This window comes from Stegodyphus dumicola, chromosome 3 (genome assembly GCF_044657685.1).
Source record: "Stegodyphus dumicola isolate Sdum_Otavi_A_Nest chromosome 3, ASM4465768v1".
NCBI classification, from domain to species: Eukaryota; Metazoa; Arthropoda; class Arachnida; order Araneae; family Eresidae; genus Stegodyphus; species Stegodyphus dumicola.
This window is the reverse complement of record NC_140770.1, coordinates 22191252-22215803: the sequence shown is the minus strand read 5'-3', so window position 1 is coordinate 22215803 and position 24552 is coordinate 22191252. Positions and strand designations below refer to the sequence as shown.

Below are 24552 nucleotides of genomic sequence, written 5' to 3'. Positions count from 1 at the left end.
CATCGAGAATTTTAAAGATATGCTTCTGTGCTGCTGTTAAAAATTTTGTAACTTTGTGTTTCGACTATGGGGTAAAATGCGAAACAAACGATGCTTAATACCTAAAAAGATTTTTAAAAAAAATGGGTTAGCGGGAGTGAGTGCAACAACAGACTGGCAGACTGCGAGGTCAGCGAGAGCACAATAAACCTTAACAAATCCTTAAAATCTGAAACCTTTCAGATATTTTATCTATATTTATATTAAATTAGTCAAATTCTACTGTTATTTTGAAGGATGTTTTTTCCTCATATAATGCTATGAAATAATCGTGGGGAAACATGACCATATTAGGCGTCCACCTACTGCATTATTGTGCTGCCGATAGTTTAATTGCTTTTTTATATGCAGATAAAATTAAAATGTTTTTGTAAAAGAGGCTAACACCTTATAACAATTTTTTTGGGTGAAGAAGGACTTTTCTTTAATCTTTTTGATAAATTAACAGTATTAATGTTGTAGGGAATAATCTTTCTTCTATCTGATATAAAAACTTCATCAAGGTTAGAAATTTGTAATTTTTGTATGCTTCAAAAATTTTTAGAAATTTAATATCAGTAGTTTGTTTTGTTCTAGAAATTCATTTACTAAAGAGAATTTAATTTATTTAAATTTTAATTGTTTTCAAATCAGTCAGTTAAGTTTTTAAACTTAATAATCACATTTGTATTGAATGCATAAAGGTTCAGATTTGCTTTCAAAGTTTTCAATTCGATAAGTCAATTCGATAATCAATTCAATATTTCCATCGATGATGTAAAACACTAGAAGTTCGGTTTAAAACCTGATGAGCTAGTCTTAATTATTAAATCAGATCTATCTTTTTGTATTTTCAATTGTGTAATCAATCATCCTGTTTAATGTAAACATAACATTTATTGATGTAAACATAACATTTATCTTGAATATTAAGTTTATACACTGTCTTCATAAAAGTCTTTATGCAGCCTTTATTTTCACAACCGTTGGTGTTAGAGATTAACTTCCAGTTACAAAAATGTTTTAAATAAGAAAAATATCCGTGTAAATATATTTTTAAATTTCAAAACTCTAGTTTGTAAAAACTAAGAACTCTTACTTTTTACACGAGTTATAGTAATAAAATAGTTATATTAAGTAAAAGGTCATTCTAAAAATTAAAATGCTAAAATTTTGATTCCTATGCAATGAAAATTGACCAACTGTTTCATTTTAAAGTTTCAAATCATGCTTTCTGAAAATTTAAAAATTGTATACAAACTGAAGAACAAATAGCTGCATTTATACGTAACTGTAAAATGAAATATCTGCTTAGAAAAGAGTTTCTAAGATTTACAGATTACGAGACGAACATTGCTAGATAAGCTATATTTAAAAGTATTGGTCAGTATATTTTTTAAAAAAGGAGATTTTATTAATAACATTTTATGGAATTCGTAATATAATAAACAGTGCCCTACTTCACACTAGCACACAGCCAGTTTATAACATTATTTAAATTAACAATGAAAATTCTTAACGTTATTATTAATGCTATTATTAGAGTTTCTTATGTTAGAACAAGAATGTTTGCGTCATTTAAAATAATTTTATATGTCTGCGACCAAAGGTTACCAAAGTAAAGACTTCATAAAGACATTATGAATGCTATGTATAATTAATCTCTGAAATTTTAATTATAAGAAAATGAAAAAGGCCTAGATTTTCTAGTTATGTGTTGTATAAGTGCTTCCATTTCATTCTTCTACAAATGTCGTTTAACGAAATGAATGCTTCAAAGTCTCAGAGTTTCATGGAAATAGCAGCAAAAGTCTATACACTTTAAGAGATGCGTAACTTTTGAACTTTTTATTACTTAGCTTGAAGCTTTCGTGCATGTCCGCTATGCCCTGATTTGCTTAAGTCAATTACTTTCGGAATAAGATGAGAAAGTTCCATATATTTATACGCGAATCTTAATTAATTAGGCTAAATTAAGGTCATTTTTCAATAATTCATGCAGAACATGAGTTTTCCTTTTTAAATTATTCGTTAATTCTAAATGCGGGGCAAAAGTTAAAACATTGTACAAAACAAAATTGCATTCTTTAAGGAAATAAATATTTAAAAACTTTTATGAATGACAGCATATTTCTGAAATAAAACTTCCTTTTAATGCTAAAAATTGCTGTTGCCAAAATGTAAAGAAAAGCAAACTGAGTTCTTTAAATAATTATTTCCAAAAGTTAACATGCCTGATATACTGAATCTTTAAATAGCTGTCTCTTAGAACTTAACACGCTCGCTAACACACTCACTGGCCCATTAGAAATCCAAGATTAATATTTTATTGGACCACTTTTTCGAAAGAATAATTGCTCTGATTTGTTTCGGCATTGAGTCTACATGCTTCTGGAGTGCATTTATGGCTAGAGAATACCATGCATTGGTTATGCAACTTTTTAGATCTTGTAAATTAGATGGAAGAGGAGAATTCTGTCGGATGCGTTTTTCCACCATATCCCACACTTTCTATGGAATTACCGGGCTATGCGGTGGCCGGGTATTGTGTTAGAAGTCAGACTGATATTCAGCGAACCAATTTTGAACACTTCTTGGAGCGATGTATAGCTGCATTATCGTCCATGAAGTATCCATCGTCATCAGGGTAAAAGTGCAACATTGGAGAGTGCACCTCTGTTTGTTTACCCTCGAGGAACACCGGGGCCCCACTTCCATGCCAGCAGAACATGCCCCATATCACTATACTACCACCAGACCCTTGCACAGTTCGAGTAAGGCAAGATGGCTTCATGGGGTTCTCGCCAAATTCGACGACTTTCATCAGTGCAAAATAAGGTGTAGCGTGATTCGTCCAACCACATTACACGTTTCCAATCCTCAGATGTCCAGTGTCTTCTTTCCCGACACCACTGCAAACAAATTCTTGCATGTCGGGCAGAAATGAATGGTTTTACTCACAGCCACCCGACTATGCATTCCAATCCTCTGCAATTTTCTGCGCATGATTCGAGCTGAAATCTGTTGGCAAGAGCCTTCGTTGACGATCTTTGTCAGTTGCAGTACAGTAGAGTCCCTGTTCTGCAGTGCAATTCGTTGGACACGAAGCCAATCACTCTCTTGGAAACTGCGCTCGAACCGCAGTTACATCTTCTAGAGAAGGACTGACACACCGGACGAAGGACCTCCATCCCAGGTCTTCATTATCTAGAAAAGGACTGTTTGTTCAGATTCCCGACTGTTTGAAAACCTTTGATATAGCTGCTTTTGAGAACCCAGTGAGATTTGTGGTCTTCGAAATCGAGGCCCCTGCCAAACGAGCACCAGCAGTAAGCCATTTTTTAAATGGTAAAAAAACTGTCTTTTTTTTTTTTTTTTTTTTTTTTTTTTACTTCATTTGTCGTGAAAAGCCCTCTTGCACCTTACTTATACTAGTATTCTAACCTTGTGTAATCCACGTTATAAAAGAAATTTGCTTACAGTAAGACCCCGCTTAACGCGGGGGATACGTTCCATCAAAGTAGAGCGTAATGCGAAACAGCGCTAAACGAGGCTATCTTTACATGTAAATATTGGGGTTAGGGGAAGATGGCTAGGAAATTGGTTAGGTATTAAATTTAAAAAGTATGTTTTTTTAATAAAAATAAAACCAAACATTTATTTCTTAAAGCCCAAATTAATACCACATTATTATTTCTTGCAAAAATAAAAACAAAATATAAATAACAAAACGAATATTCTTAAAAAAAACAAATAAAATTCTAAGTCAGTCATATTTAGTTAGCCTTCCGCGTTTTCAGTGTTCTGCCTTTTTGTGAAGCATCTAATATTGTTTGCCTTTTTCTTTTGCGTTGTTCTCTTAAAAGTTCTTCATAAACGGATAGAGCATCTCTAACACTACGCCTTACTTTTGAGCTCCTGTCAAAATTCGGATCATTTTCAATGAATTGATCCATTATTTCAGTTATGGTGGACAAACTCCTTTTTACAAACGCCATCGAAAGTTCTTTTTGCTCTTCTTCTGAATCACTGCTGTCAACATTTTTGTTTTCTTCTTGTTCAGTTAATTCCTTGAGCTCATCGTTAGAAAGACTAGCCGCTGCTTCTTGAATTATTTCTTCGACATCTTCCACATTTACCCCTTCAAAATATGTCTGTACAATACCGCACCAAACAAGAAATACAAGTACACTCTTTCGGATATGTATTTGAAACCTATCGCTGCATAATATTTCGGGGAATCCCCGTATGCTGCGAGCGATTTCGTAGAATCCCCGGGTTGAAATAAAAGAACGCTAAACCGAAACAGCGCTAAACGAAACAGCGTTAAGCGGGGTCTTACTGTACTTTATACCTAGCACGCATTCAAACGAAAAAAAAATTTCTAATTCATTGACAAATTTGTGTATATTGTAGCTTATTAAAGAGGAAATGTATCTATTTTCAGTATACCTAAAAATTCTTTGTTAGTTAAATCCAGTTATAGGTTGTCTAGTTTATGGATTACTTTCGTCTTATTAATAAATCATGACTTGTTCAAGTTACTAATTGATCATTTTTTTTTTCCTTTGGAGTTTAAGCTATGTAGTAATTGCATTTTTAGGTTGACATAAATTCTTGCAGTGGAGATCAAGTTATTAAAATTGCAGTTCATTTTCTTAAAACATGTTTTTGAATTAATCTATAATATGTTTTGTTTACAATGGAAAATAAAATAAACTCTTTTCTTGCTAAAAACTATAATTTCAGGATTTTAAAGTTTTTCATTTTTTAATGAAGAAATTTGTAATAGGTTACCGAATAAAATCAAAGCAAAAATTGTTTCTAGTAATCAAAAAAATATTTATCGTCTTCTCAGATTTATAGTCTTCTTAAAATTAAATTTATAAATACTCTCACTTTTCCAATTACATCGTATATATTAACGAATATTACTTAAAGATATTTATAGATGTTCAGTACACAATAATGGCAGGGAATATCTAATAAAGTTCTACAAAAATTCTAAATGCTGCATCTAAATTTTTACATGTATGGGTCAGAGGTATTTCTATCTAATCAACATTCAATCTAGTTTAAAGAGGAATTAATTACAGTACCAAAAAATTAGTCTAATCTGGAGTCTATTTAACATGTTATCAACAGCATTCAAGCTGCATCAAACAAATCGAAAGCAAAATCCAAATTTCAGGCTGTTATCACTTAGCGTTCTCTAAATGAATGCGCTTCTACTTATTTTCGTGTTGCCATTCAGGGGCAGAGAAAGTTGTCTATTCAAACTGGAGCAGTGGTTTTGTATCGAATTATTAGTCGAAAGATTTGAAAACGTAATTAATATTTTAAAGAAAATAACGCTTACGTAAATAAAATCTTTAATGTTATCAAGTAATTTCAAGTTTTTTTTAGTGTCATAAAGTTTCAGTTCGAAAATTTGAGCATTTTCCTGAAACATTTTCTGTATTTTATTGTTTTATTCTATACAGGATTGTGCGTTTAATACAAACGCATGTTCAAATCAAATAAGTTACGTAATAAATAAATAGAAATCTGCTTCATATTTTCGCTCTTGTATAGTATTTTGCCAGGATTACAGTTGTAAGAGTTGAAGAATCTTATGAACTGGTAAGCGAATAATCGCTTGAGTTCGTGAGACAGAAAATAAAACTTGAGAAGGGTTAAATACCCTTTATTATTCCAAATTAAAATCACAGAACTTCTTGGAGTTTTACAAAAAAGCCTCAACTCAGGCTTGAACTCAGTAACTAAGAAATTAAACTTAATTAATCTTAACTGAAAAAGATATAGACGAAGCTATCAAGATTCTAACAGAGTTGGCCCCTTACCCCTTAACGCTAAATAACGGCGACGCTATCAATGGCCGAGCGTAATAATAGCTTAAAAAAGAGTAGCCTAAAAAGGCCAACCCGCGCTACTCAGAATCACTGGTTCTCTCTAACGAAGTCAGTAGAACTTCACAGTTATATACTTCCCCTCATTTGCATTCAAACACGATTCTAAAACTATGTTCTGGCCGGAAGTTGTAAGCTTGAAATTCAGAAGCGATAGGAAAGTAACGCAAAATTTAACTATTAGATAAACTAACATAACATAATCCTTACACAGTTATTAGCCTTCATTTCAGCAAGTACAATCGTCTTGTTACTTTTAATTATCACTATCCACCAATTCATAAAAATGCAATCGTAATTCAATACGATTACATATATATTATGTTATTATTTTAATTACATAATAATTCAAATGTTATTATAATTACTATTATATATTATGTAATCATGATTCAATACGATTACATATTATGTAACTATTTTATACATATTATATACTTATATAATCGTAATTCGTCAATATGTAACTCGTCAATACGTAATCATATTCGTAAATATAACAAATTGATAAATACGTATTCGTACTTTGAGCTTTATGTTTAATGAGAGTTTTGTGACACAGTTCTACCTCGAAATTTATGTAATTATTAGCTTGTTTTGCCCCCCCCCCCGAATAAGGTAGCAAATTTCCAAAGGCTATCTGTTAGAAGGGACTGAACATTTAAATTAAATATTTTTTCTTTGGGCTGGAGGGGGAACAAAACATATCAATAGTGATAATATTTCAATAAAAAGCGCGATATGATTTCATTAAAAAATTATTTAAAGAATAAAAAAAAATAGATTTCATTAAAGCAAAGTATGTCTGAATGTTTTTTTCCTTAATTTATGGATTAAATCTGTGAATAAAAACTTTTATAATTATAATAAATTTTAGCCAACAATAAAAATTCTTTAATATTTCTTATTAAACAGCTACTTGTGAAAAATACATCTGTTTAATATTTTTAACACATCGGATTTGCTTTGAGGAGATTTGGTAGTTTAAATTTAATTAAATTTAAAAAACTTTCCCGGAAAACAAAACAAAACAAAAAATTCTGAAAAGTTTCAGATTTTAAATTACGTCTAAAAAGGTTTTTTTTTTTTTTTTTTTTTTTTTTTTTTACTTTTTGTGTGTTATCTTTATTTATCAAATATCATGTTCGTACTTAAACGATAAAATTCAAAAAAAGCCCACCAGCGGCCGAGCGGTAAAGACACTGAACACTGGTAGTTCGGTCTGAGGTTCGAATCCCGCGAAGGGGCTGGCTGCATGGGCGTTTTCGTGGTTTTCCCCATGTGTAACGTGTATACGAGCCAGTTTCCCTTAGAAAGTCCTCCACGAAAGGCATCCCTCCCTTTAGGCAGATAGCCCTCGTGTGCTTTGCCATAACTGAATATTCCAATTCCAATTCAATTCAAAAAAATATTGCAAAATAATTTTAAAATGAGCCTATCTTTAGAATTTCCTATACATGGTCTCGCGCGCTGGAGATAAAATGGTTCTTTTTCGTTCAGTGTTGCCATTGCTCTCTTTGAAATCATTGAGTTTGTTAATCAAAAATTTGTTAAAGTTTTACAAAATATGAAGCAGATAATAAAACAAATTCCAAATTTGGGCTTCCAGATGCCCATATTCGGATGGAACCTCACGTTATTCAAAATTGGATGGCTCTAAATACCGTCGTTTCATCACAATCCGAGAAACATACATACATTTATGCAGATTCTTCATTATTTAATTTATTTAAATATAATACAGGGCTGTAATAGTTGGTGGCAACAGTATAAAAAGTGAATCAACGCAGAAAGTGGATCGTCTGAAAAATGCCAAAATGAAATTAATAGCCCTTCTGGACTCACGCTCTTTAGAGTTAAAAACAGGAATCAAAAGCATGCCATGAACAAAGCATTTTTTCAAAAAAGTATTAAAAATATTGTAGGGTAAAATTACCACGAAATGGTACTATAAAACCTTATCTAAGTTTAACATATGATTTGCAATTTATTCAGCTTTTGCAACCCATTACCATGTTCACCAGTCGCACAATACTGGAAGATTTGCGCTTTTTCATAGACGTATTTCCTCGTTTATTTCATCTTCCTCGATCACTGACACCAAAATTTTCAGACGAAAACAAGAAAGAAAGTCAATTTCACAAACTGAAGCTTTTAAAATGATGAATACTAAGATGTTTTATTGTATTTGTTGTTTCTGTCACCATAATTATGCAACAAAAGCTCATTGCTTAGCCTCGTTCTTTAATGGGTAATCACAAAAAGTGGGTTTCTCGTTTAGAAAGGTACAGAAACGATGGCTTTGCGACTGATAGCATCTTGCCATATGACTAATCATCCGATCGTAGGATTTAAACTTTTCCCTTTAAATAACAGCAATTTTATATATATAATATTATATTATATATATATATATATATATATATATATTCTTTCTTTCTTTCTTTCTTTTCTGAAAAATCGCTGGATCGTGCTCAAATAATTCAGGAAAATAAAAGCACAGTTACGCCTTCAATAATTCATTCTTTATGAAATTAAGCATACAAAGCTTCTTGTATCATTGATTAATTAACATCTCGAAGGGCATACTTACTTTGTGAAATACTTTTACTAAAACTTTTTATTACTTTTTACCTTATGATAAAGTTATATTACTTTTATTCTGCTAATTGGCTTCGCCATTTTGAGCAATTCGTTGTAAATAAATATTGGATTTGATGTCCTACATCATTCATTACATAAACTTTATAAAAGTCTTTATAAAGTGCTTACCTTAAAAATGTTTGATGTATTAAATTTAAGTCTGCATGCAAAACATTAGACTGTGGTTTCTTTTACATAGCACGCTTTTAATTTTTTTAAAGTTTTTAACCCAGAGAGGCAATTTTGCATAGAAGGGCATTAATTTCGTTTTGGCATTTTACGTCGAAAACTTAAATACGTTGAGTCACTTTTCAAATTGTTTCTACAAAATATCATTGCCCTGTATTATATTTAAAGTAATTAAACAATGAAGAATCTGCATAAATGTATGTATGTTTCTCGCAGTGTGATAAAACAACGGTACCTGGAGCCATCGAATTTTGAATAACGTAATCCTCCACCCGGATGTGGGCATCTGGAAGCCCAAATTTGAAATTTTGAATTTGTTTTATTATTTATTTCATATTTTCTAAAACTTTAACGAACTCAACGGTTTCAAAGCGAGACCGTACGAAAGGATTTATAGCAACACTGTACGGGGAAAATATATAAATATATCTCCAGCTCTCGAGAGTGTGTATCGGAAATTCTAAGCATAGGCTCCTTTTAAATTATTTTGTGCTATTACTGTTGAATTGGATTTTATAGTTTAAGGACGAAGACCATGATGTTTAATAAATAACGGTAACACACGAAACGTTAAAAAAAATTCCCTTGGGGCGTAATATAAAATCTGAAAACTTTCAGATATTTTTTTAGTATTTTTTTTATTTCATAATCTTTTCAAATAAACCCTTCGAGATGTTAGATTATAATTTGAAGCTTTCAGGGATTGGAAATTTAATTTACTTAATGTTCTTTCTATTATTAAAACGTATTGATTTATTACATATAAATTAGTAATTTAAATTTAGTAAATTTTCTGTAATTAGTGATTCGTAATTTAAATGCATTTGGCGTTTAATATACTAATTTAAAAATATCTATATGATCTTTTATTTTTTTTTTTCACTATTGTTGCTTGTTTTACTCTTAAATATATCTGTTTATATATTCGTCGGATAAAGACACTGAATTAAAAGCGATTAAGTAATTATTGTAAATTTCTACTTGCCTATAAATAGTAACAAATCCTTCCAGAATGCAAATGCCACACATAAAAGAACGTATCTCTTTCATATCCGTCAGTGGCCTAGAAAAGGTATAAAATTCAGTAAAAAGGGAAGCCTGATTAATATTAGTTCTATGAACTTAAACTGCCTATACAAGCAAAATACAAACTCATGGTTTGGTTTGGTTTATTAGATTACGGCAAAGCACTCGAGGGCTATCTGCCTTAAGGGAGGGATGCCTTCGTGGAGGACTTTTTAAAGGAAACTAGCTCGTACACACGTTACACATGGGGAAAACCACAAAAACACCCATGCAGCCAGCCCGTTTGCGGGATTCGAACCTCGGACCGAACTACCAGTGTTCAGCGACGTTACCGCTCGGCCTCTGGTGGGCCACAAGCTCATGAGAGCAGCGTATTCTGCAAGACAAATCTTAGAATGTTACATTTGGAACTGACTCAAGTTGCCTGTTTAACTAAGAAAGACTCCTGAGAATAGTCTATTCTGCAGAAGACAGTCCTTGGGATGTTAAATCGGAAATGATATTGGATGATATACTGGCTATCTGAGGGTAAATTCAAAAGAATATATTCCAACATTTACTGCAGTTTCTGTTGTTAATTCTTTCTTTAGCATTTAGAAGGTAGTTTACTGGATTGGATGGAGATATGCAGAGCAGGACCATGCAGGAGAGAATAAACACAATATGGGGGTACCAGGGCTTGTGAAGAATGATCATTATTCAGACTTGGAGAGAGAAAAAATTATCATTTCTATCAAGAAATATCTCGCTTAATAAAGTTATCTAAAAGATGGAATGGAAGGGATAAGCGAAGATATTAATATTATGGAAGTAGAGAAAATATAAAAGATGTACTTCAAAGAAGCTGTCATGGTTTCTTAGACAGTAGTAAAGTATTGGACAAGACCATTCATTATTGAAGGTGATAATATGAATGCAAAATTATGAGCATACTGATAGTTTGCTCACTACTACTATGCTACTACACTACTACTATTGCTCACTACTACTTATACTACTACTTACACTATATTTACTACTTACACTATACTAAACTACTTACACTATAGTTTGCTCCCTACTACTATGATACTACATACGCTGATTTCTTTCATATTATAGCTGATCTTACATCAAAATTAATTAAAAAAATATGCACATTTAGACCTCTGTGTAGTTCATTCCAACGTAGAATTTAAATGCAGCATTTTTCAAACAGAAAATTATACATGATGCACAAAGACGTAAAACAAGGGGCAGTTCAGTTCTGATAGCTCCCGTTGTACTGGGCCAACTGACGAAATTCAACTTGCGTTTTTCCTGTCTCGAAAACGCGACTAAAAAGATATGTATTAGATTTATGTATAGATTCGTTCTAATATAGGTATTTTGACACACAATCGGATTTTTTTATAAATTCCATGCCAATTTTTTTCCATATTTCGATTCTACGACTCAAATTATGCCAAACTGCTAATGCTATGCCAAAGTGATAAGTTTTGTAAAAATCGCACGAGTAGTTTTTTTTTTTTAAAATTAACTCTCAACATTTTAGCTTCTCCGTGTTATTTGAATTTGGTATATATTTATTAATATCCCTTTTTGTTAATTTTTCTTATTCTTTCTTTCACATTTCGAAATTTAGGTTTTCATTCTGAATAAAATTCACCCCTTTTTTACTTCCTTGTACAAAGTAAAAAGGAAGTATTGTAATCGCAAAAAGTTTCAGGCAGCATATTTCAACGAAAATATCCATTTTGACCGCTATCGAATGCAATTTAACGATGTTTTTGCGTGATATCTGTACGTAAGGACAGAATAAAATACTCTATACCTCCAAAAAAATTATAAAACTGCTTTAAAACTAATTCTGAAGAGAATTTTTCGTGGCGTCTGTACGAACGTATGTACGTGCGTACGTACGCATCTCGCATAACTCAAAAACGAGTAGCCTCAGAACGTTGAAATTTTGTATATAGGACTGCTATAACATGTAGATGTGCACCTCGTATTTTGGTTGCAATCGGCCGCACTAAACCTATATGAATATATTTATATATATATATATATTTACTGTGTTACCCGGCTCAGTGATCTCAGTTGCTTTACTCTTATATGTTTGTAAATTGTACATTTTTTGCTTTAAAAATGATTGAATTATGTTGTTCTTATATTCCGGTTAAGGTTTTTATGCCTTTAGTAAATCTGTATGCAATAGTTTTAGAATTATCAACAATTTTAAAATTGTTTAAGTGCCGTTGAGCCTAACAATGCTTTGATGGCTGCCATTAATTATTTATATTTCAAACAGCAGACTAGTGGATTTGTTGCCAATCTAGAGAAACTTAGCTTCGCAACAACAAAGATAACACCTTCATTTATTATTTAAATCATGCTTAATCCTTTCTGGAATTTTTACGACGAAATAAGCGTTTAAGATTTACTTCGTAATTTTTAATACAGATATTTTGAGTTTTTATGTATTTTTGCCTTGTCGCGAAGTGAAAACTGAATTAATTGAATGAGAAATACTCAATCGTCTGTGAAAAATTTTGTATATAGAACCACTATAACATGTAGATGTGCACCTCGTATTTTGGTTTCAATCGGCCGCGCCAAACGTATATAAATATATTTATAAATATATCCACTCTGTTACCCGGCTCAGTGATCTGTTTCTTTACTCTTATATGTTTGTAAATTGTACATTTTTTTCCTTTAAAAATGATTGAATTATGTTGTTTTTATCTTCCGGTTAAGGATTTTATGTCTTTAGTAAATCTGTATGCAATATTTTTAGAATTATCAGCAATTTTAAAGTTGTTTAATTTCCCCTAAGCCTGTTTTTAATGGCGGCCATTGATGTTTACATTTGAAACAGGAGACTAGTGGATGTGTTGCCAATCTAGAGAAACTTAGCTTCGCAACAACAAGGATAACGCATTCATTTATTATTGCCAATTAAATCATGCTTAATTCTTTCTGGAATTTTTTCCAGGAAATAAGTGTTTAAGATTTACTTCGTAATTTTTAATACAGATATTTTGAGATTTTTATGTATTTTTGCCTTGTCGCGAATTGAAAACTGAATTAATTGAATGAGAAGTACTCAATCGTCTGTGAAAAACTGTTTCTTTTTTGCTTTGTTTGCTTAATTTCTTTTATACATCGTTCTAGCTTTATTACAGTATTTGAATAGAACATGTGGCAACGATTAGGTAATTCTTTAAATGATATAAATTTTGTGCATTCTGAGTTATATGAACGAAATATAATACTGTTAAGTGAACCTAGCGCCAGTCGCTATGGTAAACAAAGTTAATTTTAAAGAATGCATTTATTCTATTGTGGTTTATGCGCTGTCGGCGAAGTAGGTTTAATTGAATCTAATAAGTTTAAATGAAATGCAAGAAAAAATGCGCATAATTTAATATTCCATACAAGGAAGTCATGTGGTGTACACATCAGATTTTTTTTATTTATTTTTATATTTCGTATTTTTAAATATTTCTTATAAATTTTTCGAAAACAACTTTTGAATTATACTCTATAAAATTTTCAGAATCATCTAAAAATAGATGTATTTCTAACCATACCTGCTAAAAATTAGAGTTTCTTATTCAAAATTTCTTAAGATATACGTGAATTTGCATACTGGCGCGTTTTGAAATTTGGCACATTTCTTATTAGCGATAAACGTCAAGTGTGGTTGACGCACTTTGTTAAAATTATTTGAAAGTATGATCGGTGACTTTTTTCCCACTCCTGTGCAATAGAAAAAAATCTGATGTGTGCACCACATGACTTCGTTGTACGGAATATTAAATTAACACATTTTTGTTGCATTTCATCTAAACTTATTCGATTGAATTAAATCTACTTCTTCGATAGCGCATAAACCACAACAGAATAAATGCACTCTTTAAAATTCACTATATTTGTTTGTAAGGATCTTAAGTTTTACTAACGTTTATTTTATTTTAAATCTTTACTATCAGTTCTTATTTTCTACTTCCGGCCAGAATTATAAGCGTTAAGGTTTTTATGCAAAGTTTGTCTGTCGAACGCCAAGTATTTAAGTTGTGGCTTTTTGCCAAGAGAGAGAGAGGAAGCAGTGAGTCGAAGCAGGCCGCTTACCTTAGAAGTTACGCAGTTGCTTGTTGCCTTCCAGGCCAGAGGTTTTAATCCTCTTGATAAATTTTAAACGTATTGTAGTGTTCACAGTTCTCTGTACTACATACGCTTCCTGTTAATATAAGGCCAATCTTCCACGTTTATTATTTTAAAGCCAAATTAGAGTTTAGTTCTATTTTTATATTTTAAGTTAGACCCCAAGTAGCGGGTCCGTGTATTCCGAAGTACGGAAGTGTTTGTAAATAGAGAAAAAATAAAGGGTTTTGTATACCCTTCTTGTGTATCCTGTCTACTTCCCACAATTAGTGAACATAGCTTTAGTAAGCTCTCTGTTCCGAGTCAGGTCCTTGCATGTTCCCGAAGAAGGTAAGAAGGAACATAGACCCTGATATGTTTACTATAGGGACACTCTGGCGCTAGGTTCACGTAACAGCGTTATATTTCGTCCGTATTCTAACGCAGAGTGCACAAAATTTATATCATTTGAAGAATTATCTAATCGTTGCCACATGTTCTATTCAAATACTGTTATAAATCTAAAACTATATACAAAAGAAATTAAGAAAACGAAACAAAAAAGAAACAGTTTTTCACAGACGATTCAGCATTTCACATTCAATTAATTCAGTTCTCACTTCGCGACAAAGCAAAAATACATTAAAACTCAAGATGTCTGTATTGTAAATTATTTGTATTTGTATTTGAAAATTATTTGTATAAATCTTAAGCACTTATTTTCTCGAATAAATTCCAAAATGATTTAATTCGCATAATGAAAGAAGGCGTTTCAATTGTAAACAAGCAATGCCCGCCATGGAAAAAATTATTAGGCTTAGCGGCACTTAAACAACTTTTAAATTGTTGATAATTCTAAAAATATTGCAGACAGATTTACTAAAGGCAAAGAACCTTAACCGGAAGATAAGAACAACATAATTCAATCATTTTTAAAGCAAAAAATGTACAATTTACAAACATATGAGAATAAAGAAACAGATCACTGAGCCGAGTAACAGAGTGGATATATATATATATACATATATTTAAAATATACTTTTGGTGCGTCCGATTGCAACCAAAATACGAGGCGCATATCTGCATGTTATAGCGGTCGTATATACAAATTTTAACGTTCTGAGGCTACTCGTTTTTGAGTTATGCGAGGTATATACGTACGTACGCAAAGACGCCACGAAAAATTCTCTTTAGAATTCATTTTAAATTAATTTTACAATTTTTTTAGGAGGGAAAGAGTCCTTTATCCTGTCCTTAGGCACAGATGCCACTCAAAAACATCGTTAAATTGCATTCGATATCAGTGAAAATGGATATTTGCGTTGAAATATGAATGCCCGAAACTTTTCGCGATTACAATACTTCCTTTTTACTTCGTAGAAGAAAGTAAAAAGGAAAGGAAAATAGGTTCCTACAAATTAAGAAGCTCTCCAAGTATATCACACTATTCTCTTGTTTCAAACTAAAAAAATTTGCAAGATAAATTTTTTAATTTCTCCGTAAATTTTGCACAAAAGTTTACAAAATTTGACGTTTAGGCATAATTTGAGTCAGTCAAAATATGTAAAAAAAACTTGGCATGTCATTTCAGAAAAAGTCCGATTTTGTATCAAAATACCCATATTAGAACAATGCTATATATAAATCTAATGTCGTGCTTTCGAGACATGAAAAACGCAATTTGAATTTCAATCGGCCCAATAGAGAGGGAGATATAAAACTGTCCTTTTTTTTCCCCCTCAGTGTACACGCGGAGGGAAAAAGAAAAAAGCTCTGTATCTCCCGCTCTACTGGGTCGATTGACGAAATTCAACTTGTGTTTTTCATGTCTGGAAAGCGCGACTTAGGATATATATGAGATTTATATATAGCATTGTTCAAACATAAGTATTTCGACACAAAATCGGCCTTTTCTGAAATGTCATACCGATGTTTTTTTCCATACTTCGATTCTAAGACTCAAGTTATGCCAAGTTTTGTAAAAAATCACACTAGTAGAATTTTAAAAAATTAGACCTCAAAATTTTGAATAATGAAAAGGAAAATAAAATGAAAAGGAAAATAGGTTACCAAAAATTAAGAGTTTCGTTAAGTGCCACAAATTAATTTTATTCTTGGCGCCAACTAAAAAACGTGAGCCAAGATAAATCTTTTTAATTCCGTGTTAAGTTTCTTCCCAAGTTTGGCAAAATTTAATATTTAGTCATAATTTGAACTGTAGAATCGAAATATGGGAAATCCTCGGTATGTCGTTTCAAGAAATGACTGATTTTTCTGTCAAAATACGTATGTTGGAACAATCTGTATATAAATCTAATATATATATATATATCCTAAGTATCGCTTTCGAGACACTAAAAATGCAAATTAAATTTCGTCAATCGACCCAGTATAACAGAAGATATAGAACAGTTCCCTTAAAAAAAAAAAAAAAAAAAAAAATTACAGAGTATACGTTACTATAGCAGCAATTAAGTTAGAAATTAAAGTTTAATAAAAGTTTAAAAGATGAAGAATATCACTTAATCTTAACAACACTTAATCTTATCACTTAATCAAGTTAATGTTAAAGCCAGTTGTATGCATAATATTTAAATTAAATAAAATGAACAATTGAGTTAATAAATAAAATGAACAATGGAGTTATGCGAAGTGCAGATGTATGTACGTACAGACGTCCCGAAGAAATCCCTTTTAAATCCTGTTTACAATCCGTTTTAAAAAAAAAGAGTATTTTATTCTATGCGTTAATACAGACGTCTCGCAAAAAAACAGTCAAAATGGATTCAGGAACGGTCAAAATGAATATTTCCGTTGAAATATGGTTTCTGAAATCTTTCTCAATTACAATACTTCCTTTACTTCGTATATAAGGAAGCAAAAATAGTAAAACTTGAATTAAATTTTACCATATATCTATCTACGATAGAAAGTTGATGGCGTAAGTAAAATCGTATAAGGATAAAGAAACAAAAAGGTATAAAGAAAATAAAATAAAAAATGATAAAGAAATGAAAAAGATAAAGAAACAAAAAGATAAATAAAATAAAATAAAAATGATAAAGAAATGAAAAGATAAAAAAGGTATAAAGAAAATCAAATAAAAAATGATAAAGAAATGAAAAAGTAAAAGAAACAAAAAGATAAAGAAAATAAAATAAAAATGATAAAGCAATGAAAAGATAAAAAAGGTATAAATAAAATAAAATAAAAAATGATAAAAAATGATAAAGAAATTAAAAAGATAAAAAACAAATTTTATTATTTAAAATCTTGTTCCATAAAATTATTAAGTAGCTGCTGTCTCTCTGAGACTTTTCTGTTTCTCTTAACATCTCTCGCCTCTGTCAGATAAATGCTGAGCTTTTGCCCTTTTAAAAATTTAACCACTATGATTTCTTTCTATCTGTGTTTCAAAATGTTCCTAAAATGTTCCAAAATGTCATTGGCACCAGCCTTATATGTGACAGTGCGATTTAGCTCAGTTCAACCCTCAATTTTCATGCAGAGCACCCCAGGGAACGAAATTTAGAGAACCTCAAGGAAGAGGGTTCTCCGACCCCTCTTTCCCTACCACCAACGTCTCGATAGGACTTTCGGCTAGCCACATATTTAGAGTGCCCCCATGCCGCACGAATACTATACATTTACAAACATCCCTGTTTTTTATTTCTTAAGACATTTCCTCCAATGCATTAACTTGGTTTTGGTAAATCACGTGTTGCCGTCTTAGTTGTTCGTATCTCGAGGCATCGTTCGTCATCCGAGGCATTTTATCAATGGAAAATTTATTCCTGAACCAGGTTTCGACTGTAATTAATTACTTTAATTAATTAATTAAATCCACTTTCATATAGGCACAAAGCATTTTGAACAAAAAAGATTCTTTTGGTTTTAATTTGCAATTACTTGGTGAATTACTAATTTCTGAAGTATTTGTCCTTTAGACTGCGATTCTATTCTTTCCAATTGTAGAAATAATTCACCTCTTGAATAAAACTAAAGGCTGTGACCTTTTCCTTATTATCATAAAAGGAAGTGATTCATTTTCTTGAAGATCTTAATAATGGCTTGCAAATAAAGAAAAAAAAACTCGATAATATATGGCTTTGAGTTTACAATAACCTTTCTGTTAATTCTTGGAGTAATAGATTCTGCTGTATTCTGCTGTATTCTGCAGAAAATTAGCAAAAATGGCACATTCATGTAACGTATCACTTTAAACATAATGAATCCTGCAGGTCTCCGAACTTTGAATTTGGGCTGAGTTTCTTCAGAAAGTCACGCACACATCTGCAGTTTTCCCTGTTAATTTGTAAATACGTCCATTGTCAGAAAAGTTCCAGGACATTTTTTTTTTTTTTTTATTTCCGAGACTGTATTAAAAAGGTACAAATGTTGTTTTTGTGTTACCTGGTATGTATTCTTACTTGACATGACCGTGACTATCTTTTCGCGCAAACTTACTAGGTGGCAGGGCTGCGCTTAGCAACACACTGTTCGGATTGTTTCCGCAGTCGTTAAGGTGACACAATGGATGCCGATTGTGAGCAAAGAGTGAACATTAAGTTCTGCGTTAAGCTTGGAAAAATACCTAGTGAAACGCGTAACGTGGCTAAACAAGTATATGCAGGCGAGGCACTTTCAAGAAGTCGTGTTTTCGAGTGGCATAAAAAGGTTTCATGAAGGCAGAGGTTTAGAGCAAGACGATCCCAGAGTTAACACCGATGCAAACGTGAAGCGTGTAATTATTGTAAAAAGACCGTCTTGTAACTGCGCGTATGATATTAGAAGAACTGAATTTAAATTGTGATGTGTGTCGTAAGATTTTACGCGAAGATTTAGGGAAGCGGAAGCTTAATGCAATAATCGTCCTTCACTCACTAACAGATGAGCAGAAAGAGGAAAGAATAAGAATTTCTGATGAACTATTGGATAGAGCCATACGTGATCCCACATTTGTGTCGAAGATTATTGCGATTTTTTCTTGTTACCATGAGTGAAAAGGTGACTGAAAGTAAAGCTTCATCAAGATGATGGCAGACATCCAACGGGCTGTGACAAATGAGATTGCAAGGATCCCAGTTGAAGATTTCCCTGCTTGCTTCCAAGACCTCCAGAATCGTTGGCAGTTGTGTATAGATAGTCAAGACGCAGTTGTGTATAGATAGCCAAGACGCAGTTGTGTATAGATAATCAATCTGCTAGTATCATTACTTGGTAAATGCAGCTTTCTGTTTCTTTACGACCTATGTCCTGGAACGTTTCTGACAAAGGATGTATTTTATGCTTATACCATGGGACACATAGCTTTATGTCAAATCTTTATAGGACTTGCTCAAATCCATCAACTACATCAATAATGGGGATGGCCTATCCACCGATGGATTTTCTTTATCATGGTGTCACTTAAACGATTTTGAAATTAAACCTGGATGTCTTCAAAGTTATTCTCCAAATGTGTCTGCTTTTTTATATTGTATCATCATCCTTTACAGCATTGTTAACTGATTTTGCTCTGCATTGTAACCTTAATGCTTCTATGTGAGAACTTACGCAGTAGCCGAAACATTTATTCCGCAGATGATAATCTGTGTTTGTCTGTGATTATGTGATTATATACACAGTAATGCAGAAATATAATAGAGTTGGGGTATTTTTTCTTGTAAGTGTTTCTGCAGTGCAGGTAGACTTCTATATTGTGCTGTTGTTGTGTTGTGACTTGTCTCACTTGTCTGAGCCCACAAAATTTATCGTGGCAAGGAGTGCAAGATTACGCCTCTCTTGACAAGAGCTTTGAATTCCATACAGGTAACAGAACGACTTTGCTCAGTTCCCTCCTCAGTTTTGATGAAGAGCACCCCGGTGAGACGGATCTGAGGGTCTCCCACCCCTCTTTCCTATCATCAACCTCTCGAGACGACTTTCGGCTCGCCGCGTATGTGCCCCCATGCCGCACAGTCACTATACATTTACAAAAATCCATGTCTTCTCCAGGATTCCAGCCCAGGCACTTAGGTAAGGCAGTCATCGTCGCTAACCACTATCCCGGTTGAGCGGTTTCTGTATTATGAAATAAGCTTAATTTGGTAAATATGTAAGAAACCCTGTGAGACTAACTTTATTACTGTAAATAATTTGCAAATGCTGCATTACTCCGAGCTTGCAAGTTCTGAGGCTGAACTTGCTGAACAGCTATAGGTTATACCTCAAATACTCTATACATTTTTATATAAATTAAACATAAATGTAAAATCCTTTTCTCAATAAAGGAGAATCACTGATATTAATTTAAATCAGAGCCCAAGTTAAGGAAATTTTCCTCGGTTACGTTTTTGGTAATATTTAACATTTTTAAGTTCATGCAATATTTTAGCAGCAACGTATGAGGTAAATGTTTGCATATATATACTCGGTAAACAAACTGAATTTGCCTCTTTAAATTTTGATGTGATCTCATATTCAACAGTCTACGTACATTTAACAGTCTAAGTACGTACTCACATTTGACAGTCTAAGTACGTACTCACATTTAACAGTCTAAGTACGTACGTACTTCCTGTTAGACTGTTAACCCTCTTTTTTATTTAAATTTAATTATTATCTACTCATTATATACATACATACATAATACACTCACTTCCAAATGTTAAGCACGAAGATGTAAAGTGCAAAAAAATCAGCAAATACTGCTTTGATTGACACAAAATTCGGCAAGAAAGTAGCATATATATTTATGCATAAAACAAAATCAATAATTATATACAGAAATGAAAACAATATTAAATTTTTGTAAGTTATTAGATAATGACATACTGGAGACTTAAACATAATTATGCATAAAAGGGAAAAGAGGACATTAATAGGGTATGTGATCCCCTCTCATCTGTATACAAAGTTTACACCTTGTGACCATGCTTTCAATTAGGTGGTCAACCACCGGAGAATTAAGCAATCGCCATTCTTTTTGTAGAGCAGTTTCCAGCTCAATAAGAGCGGCTGGAGGTGGGAAACGTGAATATACAGCACGGCCGAGAGCATCCCAAACATTTTCAATGGGATTAAGGTCGGACGCAATCCCTTCAATCTCCAGGTAGTCATCGACGATGTCAGCTCTATTAGGACGTGCGTTATCGTCCATTAGAACAAAAGTAGGGCCAACTGCTGCAGTGTACAATCTCACAATGGGTTCTAGGACTTCATCTCGATACCGAACAGCCGTCAAGGAACCCCCGTTTAAAAAGATGTGCAGGTCAGTGTGGTATCCTAATGAAATCCCTGCCCACACCATAAAGCTTCCGCCTCGGAATGCGTGATGTTCGGTGATGTTTTGATATTTTGGAACTGATCGCGTGCCCGTTGTTCACGCCATATCCTTATACGCTTGTCATCTGGCTGCAGAGCAAATCTCGACTCATCAGTAAACATGGCATTGCCCCAGTCAAACACATTCCAATTGACATGTTACCGGCACCATTGTAATCGTACCCCTCTTGATTGAACGATAGAGGAACACAAACTCGAGGTATCTGGGCGTACAGTCCACTCATATATAATCTTCAGCGTACAGTAGTTGCAGATATCGCCTTACCAATCGACGCTATAACCATAGATGTCACACGTGTGGGAGTCGCTCTGCGAATCCGCTTGGCTATAATAGCAATATATCGATCTTCCGCGTAGGTTGTAACCCTTGGGCGACCGGCTACGGGCCTTCGGATAACTGTCTCTGTGGTTTGGAATTGTTTCCATAAACGTGAAATTACAGAATGATGAACGCCGAAGAAAAGAGCAACATCTGTGATCGACTGTCCTGCTTCAATGCGCTCCACAGCACGCCAGCGCTCAGAATCTTCCATTCGTCTTCTGGAAGTCATAGAAACAGGTATGTCTTGGAAACAAATTGTACGAAAGTTTTAAACACCTTCTATTAGCACTCACAATCAACTTCTGTAACCCTTCATAAAGCTGGCTTCTTATAAGACTGCCTTTCTTGCATATTTCTTGACATGAATCCTCTTCAATTCTGATTTCCTTGCGGAAATTAGCATGTTCCTCTCCGTGCTTAACTTTTGGAAGTGAGTGTATATATATAAATAAATATAATTTATTAAATGGAAGAAATAAAGGGAAATAATAATTTAATTCCATTAATTCTGGGCTAATAACTAATACAAAAATATGTATAAAAAGTTTTTTAAAAAATTGTTAAATTTTTTTTGCACCTATAAAAAGTAAACTCAAAAACAATAAAACTCGTCTGAAGTAATTGAGAGAAGAAATAAAACAGAAACGGAGGGATTAGGCTAAGTTGTTCTTCGTCATCAAGGAACAAACAATAACTAAATCAATCTAACCCCTATCTAAATCTACATCCAATTTTAGGTAGATTGTAACTAAATTTTAAAGGAATAATTTTTTGCATAAAACTTGGGTTTTCTCCTTTATTTTCTAAAAGTAGTAATTGCTTATAATAAATCGCTACAAATTGCGTCATTTTAAAATTAATCCGCGCCATGCGATTCTTGCATAACTCGAATGATGCAAGCACTTGCATAACTTTGCAGGCAGAAATAATATCAAATTTGTGAACCGAAACTTAAAATTACCCAGTAGCGATAAAACTTAACTGAAACTAAATCATTCTGAACCAAAATTTCATCTTGAACACGTCGCATCTGCTCTGTTTTGTTTCCATCCTGACAACCTGTTTGTTTTTTTCTCTGCATCTGCAGCAGTTTCTTTAATCCATCTTTCTTTCTCCATGTTTATCTTTTAGAGATATTAGGTATTTTTTTGGAATCAGGAGACTTCAGAAATGAGCAACGCCTTCGCAGAGAATCGAACCACGGACCTCTGGAATACGCACCCAGCGTGCAGTCCTCTACACTACGAAGGCATGCTAAGAACGCGGGAGAAATATCATATATACTCTCCCTTGTAAAGGGAGACTGGGTTTTTTTAGGCGACCCAATTGCCAAATCCCGGGTGTGGAGAATCATTATCCACCACCCTTTTAGTTCGAACGCCACTGTAGAGACATTACGTTATTTGGAAGCAGGAGGTGAGAAAAATGAGCAACGCCCTCGCCGGGAATCGAACCACGGACCTCTGGAATACGCGCCTGGCGTGCTGACCACTACACTACAAAGGCATGCTAAGAAGGCGGGAGAAATACCTTATAATCTTTTCTTTGGTTTTGTTCTTCATTAATTGTCATGAAGATGTAAAAAATGCACAAATGTGATCCGAAATTGTCCGCAGAACAGAAGTGCAAAGAACAAAGGTAACACACAAAACGTTAAAAAAACGCCCCTTTGTGCGTAATATAAAATCTGAAAGCTTTCAGATTTTTTTTTTCATTTATTTATTTTAAAAGTTATAGTTATATTCTCGAAACAGGAATTATAAATTATAAATATTACCTGTAAAACTCTAAGGAGATTTTTTTTTTTTTTTTTTTTTGCAATGCATTATTGAACTACGGAGTGGAGTTTTTAATAATTGTGCGTGTTGATAACAATCGCTCCACACGCGAATCAGATTAAGCCAAATAACTCTTGAACTTCGCGGTTTATGATCAATCTGGAATATGGCCAAAAACTTTCCTTCTTCAGAAACACAGTGGACCACATGCATAAAGATTATTGAGAATCTTGATGTTGTGTTGACTGAAGCGGAACGGAGAAGTTGCTTCCTTCTAAATACGTCGTTTCACTTCAGCGATTATTGGGAACAGAAGATGAGGCTGTTTCATGGCCAAACAGATATATATCGGTTAGTATCTTAGGGGCAAGAAAATGGATTACTCCCTTTTCTAAAGTTTCGAATTGGCAGTCTCGCTTGAATTGGGACACACGTTATTTCATAAGTGTATAATTTTTCCTTCTCAAGCATTTTGTCGATTATTTAATGTGTTTTACCACATATTCCTTATTATATTAGATTTCCAGATTATACTTAACATTGATGTAACAGTTTATGGCCCAAATTTAAGAACTCTAAGAAAGCGTATTTGACAGTTGAATGAGTATTCTTTAAAATCACTTCTTAACAGTTGTTTTTTTTTTTTTTTTTTTTTTTTTTTTTTTTTTCCCTACATTCAAAGAAAAATAGAATGAAACACTCGATTGCTATACGCGAATTGGCATATGTTAAGAGCTTCGAACCCTCTCTCGGCAATCACCATCACTAGACCACCACTTCCGAAAGTGATAAATATTTTTAAGGGTATAAGCACTGATTCTCATTATTATGGCAGTGTAATCCAAATTTAAAATCGTTATTAAAAATAAAAAAAATCTGATGTGTACACTACATGACTTACTTGTACGGAATATTAATAAATTATACGCATTTTTTCTTGCATTTTTTTTAAACTTATTGGATTTAATTATATCTACTTCGCCGACAGCGCATAAACCACAATAGAATAAGTGCATTCTTTAAAATTCATTCTATTTGTTTACCATAGCGCCACTCTGGCGTTAGGTTCACTTAGTATTATATTTTGTTCATATTATAACTCAGAATGCTCAAAATTTGTATCATTTAAGGGGACTCATACAACTTAAACCTCTCATGATCTTCGAATATGTGACTGTTGCAGAAATTGGGATATTTTATTTATTTTAAAAGC

At 32.9% G+C, this 24552-nt stretch overlaps 1 protein-coding gene across 2 annotated transcripts in view; it reads left to right on the top strand.

The window, feature by feature from the left end:
• LOC118192417 (uncharacterized) overlaps nt 1-24552 on the top strand; it is a 50481-nt gene that overhangs the window by 5329 nt on the left and 20600 nt on the right. Inside the window, exon 1 of one of the 2 annotated variants that reach the window (XM_085812637.1) lies at nt 19849-19931. The exons of the other annotated variant lie outside the window; for it this stretch is intronic. Within the exon in view, the coding sequence (XP_085668763.1) occupies nt 19864-19931 (68 nt within the window). The 5' untranslated portion in view covers nt 19849-19863. Of the gene's footprint in view, nt 1-19848; nt 19932-24552 lie in introns of those variants that run through there. 2 annotated transcript variants of the gene reach the window in all.